Below are 9,641 nucleotides of genomic sequence, written 5' to 3' on the forward strand. Positions count from 1 at the left end.
AAATATTTATTTATTTATTTATTTACTTACTTATTCATTTAATCATTTGTTTATTTATTTATTTAATTATTTATTTATTTATTTATTTATTTACTTATTTATTTATTTATTTATTTCATCATTATATATCCCTGTCATGGCGGATTAGATGTATTCCAGTTCTTAATCCACCATCACGCACTATATAATGATTACACTTTAACAATACACAGAGTGAATAATTTCAAGGAAAAATTGTTCCGGGATCTGTATTGTGACAGCGACGTGAGATTCGAACTCACGACCAGCGTCCCGCAAGAGAGAAGATCGCGCGGGCTCCACGGAGCACTGAGGGACGGCGCGCGGCGGAGAGAAGAGAGGGGAAAGGGCCTACGCGGCGAGGGAGTGTGCGCGCGCAACTGCTGCGTGCGGAGTGAAGGGAGGACGGATCCTCCCGACTCTTCGAGAAGTCCGTCGAAGTGGAAAAATCGGGAATTCGAACTTTCCAGGCTACGTCGCTGTGGTTATAAAAGAAGAAGCGCGAGGGAACTCGGACAGTGTGTGTGTGATTCATGATTAGTTTCAGTTGATTAGTCAGCCAGTCAGTGAGTAAGCCAGAGCAAGCAAGCTTTGTGTACCGGAGTTCGGCTCGAGTGTGCGTCCGCAACTGTGTCAGCATCCGAAGGCCTGAGTTCGAGTGCAGTGGACCGCAGTTGGAGGGACCTGAGTTCGAGTGCAGTGGACCGCAGTTGGAGGGACCTGAGTTCGAGTACAGTGGACTGTCTCTGAAGGTCTGTGGTTCGAGATACTGTGAACTCGAGTGACTGAGCTAGAAGAACTGTGAACTGAGAACTGATAGTTCTGATTTGTAAATATTAGTTAAGATTAACAGTTCAGTGTTGTTCGTAATAGTCCAAGTAAATTGTCATTGCCGTCAGTGGAGTGCTATAACGAATACTGTGTTGAATGAAAATCCTATTGTTGACGAGAGCGTTTAAGGTGAATTGTCGAAAGGAATTATTGTTGAGATAATAAAGTTACATTGTTGTTGATTTGAAATAAATTTACGGTATATTGTTATCAAAATTATTATTCTTTTAGAGTTCCAGTTGTTTCCAATTTGTTTACCAGTCCCAGTATTCTGTTTCTTTGGGGGGATTATGAACACCAGATTCTCTCTGTATGCCCTTTGAGTAGCTGTAATTGAATTCGTAATCCAGTATTGCTTCACAAGGAAGAGTCGTTGATTTAATGTGTTCTGCATTTTCAGTGACTGAAACAAAATGTCGAAAACAGCTGCCAACAATAGGAATAAAGAATAAACATCTGCGCATCTCGTGACAGGGAATCAAAACTCCTGCTTAATTTGATGTTAAGAACTGGTCATTAAGTGAATTTCCAGCCGAATAAATAAAGAATTTTCAACATTTGCTATAGAGGTTAGTAATCTCCCAAAGATATTCTACATTTGAGGTATAACAAATTGTGGCTAGCATCATTCGGTCCACATCTGTGGAGTAACGGTCAGCGCGTCTGACCGCGAAACCAGGTGGCCCGGGTTCGATTCCCGGTCGGGGCAAGTTAGCTGGTTGAAGTTTTTTCAACCCAATACGAGCAAATGCTGGGTAACTTTCGGTGCTGGACCCCGGACTTATTTCACCGGCATTATCATCTTCAATTCATTCAGACGCTATATAACCTGAGATGTTGATACAGCGTCTTAAACGTAATTAAAAAAAAAGCATCATTCGTTTTTAAAGAAAGAAAAAATGTGTTAGTTCTATATAAATGACTCTGTATATGGCAACTTTAAATATATACGAAGTATCTGTTTAACATTTTTATATTACTAAAATAGAGTATAGTGCTAATACACGTTTGCTAATCTACGAGTAATATTATTTATCTTTCTGACTAATTTATATACGAGGGCTATTCATAAAGTAACTTCCGTTTATTTTTTACAAACTTGTGAATGACGTTACAGAATTGGGTTACAATACGTTTGAAAGTATACACTCTAATTTATTTTTCCACAAAGTTTCCAGTCACATTGAGACACTTGTCGTAGCGTTTGACGAGCTTTGAAATTCCGCAATCATAGAATTCGGCCGCCTACGACTGAAGCCAACCTACGACGCTGGTTTTCAACTCTTCGTCATCGTCAAAGCGCTTCGAGCCAAGCCACGTCTTCATGTGCATGAAGAGATGGTAATCGCTAGGCGCCAAATGTGATGCTTTTCTCGATCAGATTGTGACAGGAGATGAGACTTGGGTGCGGTATGTGAATGCAGAAACAAACTTCAATCAATGCAGTGGGGCCTTACTCACTCGCCGAAAAAAAACCCCACAAAGTGTCGCCAAACACTTTCCATGACGAAACTCATGGCAACTGTCTTCTGGGACACAAAAGGAATTTTGCTAGTGGAGTTCTTGGAGAGGAATGCCACAATTAACGTTGAGCGTCACTGTAACACACTAACAAACTTGAAAAGGGCCATTCAAAACAAACGTCGTGACATGTTGAACCCTGGGGTGATTTTCCTGCATGACAACGCCCGGCCGCATACAGCGCGTCGTACTGCGACCAAACTGCAAGAGTTCAACTGGGAAGTATTGGATCATCCTCCCTATAGTCCAGATTTGGCGCCTAGCTATTACCATCTCTTCATGCACATGAAGACGTGGCTTGGCTCGAAGCGCTTTGACGATGACGAAGAGTTGAAAACCAGCGTCGTAGGTTGGCTTCAGTCGCAGGCGGCCGAATTCTACGATTGCGGAATTTCAAAGCTCGTCAAATTCTACGACAAGTGTCTCAATGTGACTGGAAACTATGTGGAAAAATAAATTAGAGTGTATACTTTCAAACGTATTGTAACCCAATTCTGTAACGTCATTCACATGTTTGTGAAAAATAAACAGAAGTTACTTTATGAATAGCCCTCGTAATTCACCATGAACATATGATGATGATGATTATGATGATAATAATAATAATGATAATGATAATAATAATAATAACTATAGTGAACCGTTATATTTGAAACCATTAACTTTAACTTTTTCTTTTCTATAGGCTATTAAATCTACATAAAGATCATTTGTTGCCTTAATTATATACTTTTCATAGCTTCATATCGGGTTCGAATACTCAACATCTATAATCCCATTTCAGACAGAGCTTTGACCTTCTCTTCCCGTTTAATTTTAACTCTAAACAGATATTTTCCTAATTTATGCGGATTGCTAAGGGGACCATTCATTTCTGTATGCCACTGTAGCGTTTATGTTCAAACATTTTTTATCCACCCAACAATTTCTCAAATCATTCGTCGCCGCACAATTCATAGCTATACGCATTGCGTCTTCCGCTAGTCCGCATAACGGACATTTATCTTTCTTTACGTTCCCTCTGTTATTCTTGAGCCTTCAGATGCCATTCCTGTTCTCTCTTCCCCTGAATTTAATCTATATATTTTTCCTGTTTCCAAAACGCTTTAACCTCCCTATAGTATTTTAGTGATCTTAATATTACGGAAAATATCTTGTCTCGAAATTTCGTTTGTTCTCTCTTACACCATTCTTCCAATAAGTAGCAACTACACTGGTCAAAAAAAGTTAAGCATAATTAGGCAAATAACGGTTTTTATTAATTAAAATAAAATAGATAAATTATAATTGGGTTTCTTGGTTCCACAGAATAAACTTAAAAGTAGAAATACACTATTTGTTAACAATGGACTCAATATGAAATGAAAAAGTTGCATTGTTTGGAAACAACGGAAAAGATAAGGGAAGTTGAAATTCGTACATCATCAAAGAAAAGGAAATGGTGCTTTCAGTGCCCTGTTTAATAACGTGTTGGTCCTCCACGAACCCTGAGGCACTCTTGTATGCGACGGGGCATACTCAGTACCAATGCATCTAAGCTCTCCTGAGGCAAATTGACCCATTCTTCCAAGGCAGCATTCCTGAGTTCTTGAATCGTTAATGGGTGATGTGGACGATTGGAAATGGCTCTCCTGAGAAAGCTCCATGCATGCTCTATGCAGTTCATATCCGGTGAGCATGCTGGCCAATCCATTCTTCGGATCCCATGTTCTACCAGATACCGCTGCACACTATGAGCACGATGAGGCCGAGCATTATCGTCCTGTAGAGTGAACCCTTCTCCTAAAGTCTCTGCAAAACCACTTACTATGGGTTGGAGGATGTTGTTCTCACACACGGCAGCAGTCATGTTTCCCTCTATTGAAACCAGTGGTGTGCGGCGGCCAAACATGACACCTGCTCAAAACAAGATTGAACCACCAAACTGTTGGTGACGTTCCACGGTCATTGAGGGATGATTTCGTTCCCCTGTACGTCTCCATACGCGAATAGAGTTATTGTCAGGGTGTAGGCCCATTCTCACTTCGTCTGAGAATAAATTTCTGGTCCATTGGTCTCGAGTCCAATTCTCATGTGCTCTAGCCCATCATGCACGAGCACCCCTGTGATGTGGACGGAGTGCTGGAGTCTTGAGTGGTCTTCGAGCATACAACCCTATGTCATGAGGTCTATTGCGCACAGTTTGGCTACTTACAACAACACCAGTGGCTTCGCGCAGGTCATGGCGCAGAGTTGTAGCTGAGGCTATAGGGTTCCTACGTGCAGATAACCTTACATACCGGTCCTGACCTGGTGTTGTTTTGCGTGGACAGCCCTCACGAGGTCGATCTGCTATTGACTAGGTTTCCTGGAACTTTCTCCACAGTCTGGAGACAATACTCTGATTCACATGAAGGATGTTAGCAACATCAACTTGTCTCATGTTTTGTTAAATCAAAGTGATGATTTTGATGCGGTCTGCCATTGTAAGGGTGTTCCGAGCCATTGTACTGCACTATGAAGCACTATGAAGCAAAACGACACTGATTGAACTTCGCTCGAATTACAGGCTTTGTTTACTAGCCGTGATTTGGACGTTACCTAGTGATGCAGAATAAAACAAATGAAAGAGTTTGAATTAGTAAACATAATACGTGCACATAAAACTAAAAGAAACATAAATATCAGGTATTATAGGGTAAACTGGAAATATGCTTAACTTTTTTTGACCAGTGTAGAATTATGTTCTTACATATGTGACGCGAAGATTTGATATCCTACATAATTAGCCTGTAGTGAAACTTTTGCAACTTCCCTATCAGAAGCGTGTCTTACGTGCGATATCTCTTTCAACAAACTGGATATTTTTTATCTGCTATTGATAAAGGAAAGGAATCTAATCTTCATTGTGAAGTTAACTTAGGTGGTGCTACTCATGGACGAAAGATTCTCGTCTGTTGGCCATGTATTCGAGAGTGTGTGCAGTTTTGTGTCTGAATCTTGCAGTGGATGTTCTGTGTGTGCAAAGACAGAGGCCGAGTGCTTGTGAGTTTAGCGATGACTTATCGGTTGCTACGTGCAGAGACAAATTCTTGAATGGAATAGCCAGCGGCAAAGAGGAGTTCCCCGATGGCTTGGTTTACCTAGACTTCTCTGGAAACTCGATGAAGGAACTCAACGACTACACTTTGCCAGAATGGAATATCCACGACGTGAAATATCTCAACATGTCTCGAAATAATATTATGACTGTCACGGAACTAGCTTTCTTTGGACTTTACCTCCTTGAAAATGTAGATCTGTCAAGAAACAGAATTAATTCTTTTCATAGAGATGCATTTCTTTTTTTACCAAAACTTTTACATTTGAATTTATCTGAAAACTTCCTCACTTACATTGAAGAAGGGACGTTTTCGGAGAATAAGGCTCTTGAAACATTGTTGCTGGCCAATAACAATATTGTAGCTTTTAATAATTTTGTGTTTAATGTAGAAAACAGTCTAAATTTACTAGATGTGTCGGGGAATGAACTGACGGAATTTGGCTCAATCTTGTCAGTAGAGCTACTTAAACTGAAAGAGCTGCGCTTATCAAGAAATGAACTGCAGACGATTCCTGGAAGAAGTTTTGCGAAATGTAGACATGTATCGTATTTGTTGTTGTCTGAGAACAACATTTCTATTATTGAATCAGAGGCATTTTACGGACTTGAGAATCTGGAACATTTGGATCTTTCTAGGAATGATATTGCACGGGTTAGAGCATTTGCTTTTGAATTGAAAGAAAATACATCTGTTTTGTCTACAGAGCAGGATAGTGTCGCGTCAAATTTGAAATTTCTGAATCTGTCTCACAACAAAATAAATTCCTTTAATTTTGAGGAAATCATCCCTATAGACTCTTATGGTGACATAACGACCAAATTTTCTAACTTGCAAACAGTAGATTTGAGTTCAAATAGTCTGGAAACCTTAGATGAGACATCGGTGTCTTGGTTACGTACCTCGAGTGTTTACGTCAATTTTTCAGGCAATAAGTGGAAGTGTCTATGCGATACGCTCTACGACATCTACAGGGAGTTGAAAAACATTGTAACACTTCAGTGTGAGTTCCCGGATAATTTAAATGGATATAACTGGACTGTTTTGGAGGACGTTCTACAGTGTCACATTCCTGCAAACGAGCCAGAACAAGTATCTTACTCGGAATATAATGATGATGAGGAACGTTACAGTACTCCAAGTGAACAAGACAAAATATCTCCGGACCCATTTTACCTACCAAACGTTCTTATTTCCGGAATACATGTGGTAACTATTTTGGTAGCAATTATCGTGGTTCTTCTCATAACACACAAGTACATTGCAGGAAAACCTGAGGAAGATGAATTCTGGTGAGAGGATGAAATGGCAAAGCGGAATTGTTTATTGTGAGGGAAATAATGAAATGTAGTTGATATCTGTGTGCTGATAAATTGTGAAAGACAGTCTAGGAATGATATTGTGCTAACATTTAACTGTGAAATATGCCATGCATTGGAGTGAATTCTTGCCCACATTATTTTACGCGCTGCTAAAGTGTGAGAGGCAAGGCGTGGTGGAATGAAGTTATACCTGACAAACTAAATTAGCCACCGGCGTAGCTCAGTCGGCAGAGGCGATTGCCTTTTGATCCGGAGCTGCTATCGGGCGTGGGTTCGATTCCCGCTCGGACTGATTACCTGGTTGGATTTTTCCGAGGTTTTCCTCAACAGGTAATCTATGGCGAAACCTCGGCCTCATCTAGTCAAATACCATCTCGCTATCACAAATTTCATCGACGCTAAATGACTTGTAGTTAATACAGCGCCGTTAAATAACCAACTCAAAGTATGTACTAAATTGGGACAGATGTCATACATTGAAATGAATTCTAGCTGACAGGTGTGCTGCTAAATTGTGAGAGATGTCAGGTATTGAAATGAATTCTAGCTGACAGGTGTGCTGCTAAATTGTGAGAGATGTCATGTATTGAAATGAATTCTAGCTGACAGGTGTGTTGTTAAATTGTGAGAGATGTCATGTATTGAAATGAATTCTAGCTGACAGGTGTGCTGCTAAATTATGAGAGATGTCATGTATTGAAATGAATTCTAGCTGACAGGTGTGCTGCTAAATTGTGAGAGACGTCATGTATTGAAATGAAATCTAGATGACAGGTGTGCTGTTAAATTGTGAGAGATGTCAGGTATTGAAATGAATTCTAGCTGACAGGTGTGCTGCTAAATTGTGAGAGATGTCATGTATTTAAATGAATTCTAGCTGACAGGTGTGCTGCTAAATTGTGAGAGATGTCATGTATTGAAATGAAATCTAGATGACAGGTGTGCTGTTAAATTGTGAGAGATGTCAGGTATTGAAATGAATTCTAGCTGACAGGTGTGTTGTTAAATTGTGACAGATGTCAGGTATTGAAATGAATTCTAGCTGACAGATGTGCTGTTAAAGTGTGAGAGATGTCAGGTATTGAAATGAATTCTAGCTGACAGGTGTGTTGTTAAATTGTGAGAAATGTCATGTATTGAAATTAATTCTAGCTGACAGGTGTGTTGTTAAATTGTGAGAGATGTCATGTATTGAAATGAATTCTAGCTGACAGGTGTGTTGTTAAATTGTGAGAGCTGTCAGGTATTGAAATGAATTCTAGCTGCCAGGTGTGCTGCTAAATTGTGAGAGATGTCATGTATTGAAATTAATTCTAGCTGCCAGGTGTGTTGTTAAATTGTGAGAGATGTCATGTATTGAAATTAATTCTAGCTGCCAGGTGTGCTGCTAAATTGTGAGAGATGTCATGTATTGAAATGAATTCTAGCTGACAGGTGTGTTGTTAAATTGTGAGAGATGTCATGTATTGAAATGAATTCCAGCTGACAGGTGTGTTGTTAAATTGTGAGAGATGTCATGTATTGAAATGAATTCTAGCTGACAGGTGTTGTTAAATTGTGAGAGATGTCATGTATTGAAATGAATTCTAGCTGACAGGTGTGTTGTTAAATTGTGAGAGATGTCATGTATGGAAATGAATTCTAGCTGACAGGTGTGCCGCTAAATTGTGAGAGATGTCGTGTATTGAAATGAATTCTAGCTGACAGGTGTGCTGCTAAATTGTGAGAGATGTCATGTATTGAAATGAATTCTAGCTGACAGGTGTGTTGTTAAATTGTGAGAGATGTCATGTATTGAAATGAATTCTAGCTGACAGGTGTGTTGTTAAATTGTGAGAGATGTCAGGTATTGAAATGAATTCTAGCTGACAGGTGTGCTGCTAAATTGTGAGAGATGTCATGTATTGAAATGAATTCTAGCTGACAGGTGTGCTGTTAAATTGTGAGATGTCATATATTGAAATGAATTCTAGCTGACAGGTGTGCTGCTAAATTGTGAGAGATGTCATGTATTGAAATGAATTCTAGCTGACAGGTGTACTGCTAAATTGTGAGAGATGTCATGTATTGAAATGGATTCTAGCTGACAGTTGTGCCGCTAAATTGTGAGAGATGTCATGTATTGAAATGAATTCTAGCTGACAGGTGTGCTGCTAAATTGTGAGAGATGTCATGTATTGAAATGAATTCTAGCTGACAGGTGTGCTGTTAAATTGTGAGAGATGTCATGTATTGAAATGAATTCTAGCTGACAGGTGTGTCCTGCTAAATCACAAGTGCTGTTACATGTTGGAATGGATTTTAGCTGACATTTGTGTGGTACTTCTAAATACTGAACTGTAAGAGATGTCATTTATAGGAATGAGTTCTAACTTTTGTGCTGCTAAATTGTGAGAGAGAATATGTGATGGAATGAATTGTTGCTGACATTTGTGTTCTAGCACGTTGTGACAGGTTACATGTATTGCAATTAATTTTATCTCACATTTTTGCTGTTAAATTACTGCGCTGTCATGTGTTGGAGTGAATTTTAGCTGACATTTGTTCGATATTAAACTGTTAAGAGATGTCATTATAGGAATCGATTTTAACTGACATTTGTATGCTGCTACATTATGATAGAGACGCCATGTGTTACAATAAAATCTTGCTGATACTTTGAAGCTATTAATTTTGTGAAAGATGTCATGTGATCACATTAATTCAAGCTGGCATTTGTGATTCAAGTATTGGAAGGAATTCCAGCTGTCGCTGTTGCTTCAAGTTGTGCACAGGCCTACATTAACTTCAATTCATCACTTTTAAAGTAGTCATAATTTAACATAACTCTTTAAAAGTTTATTTGACGGTATGTTAATAAACCCTCAGT

The 9,641-nt window shown here is 39.2% G+C and overlaps 1 protein-coding gene across 1 annotated transcript; it reads left to right on the forward strand.

The window, feature by feature from the left end:
* The first annotated feature begins 5,230 nt into the window (after positions 1–5,230).
* LOC138695102 (leucine-rich repeat-containing protein 70-like) lies at positions 5,231–9,428 on the forward strand. The gene is made up of 2 exons (XM_069819495.1): positions 5,231–8,699; positions 8,753–9,428. The coding sequence occupies exon 1, from the start codon at positions 5,313–5,315 to the stop codon at positions 6,744–6,746; it is 1,434 nt and encodes a 477-aa protein (XP_069675596.1). The 5' UTR covers positions 5,231–5,312; the 3' UTR covers positions 6,747–8,699; positions 8,753–9,428.
* Positions 9,429–9,641: the final 213 nt, after the last annotated feature.

This window comes from Periplaneta americana, chromosome 2 (assembly GCF_040183065.1).
Source record: "Periplaneta americana isolate PAMFEO1 chromosome 2, P.americana_PAMFEO1_priV1, whole genome shotgun sequence".
Classification (NCBI taxonomy): domain Eukaryota; kingdom Metazoa; phylum Arthropoda; class Insecta; order Blattodea; family Blattidae; genus Periplaneta; species Periplaneta americana.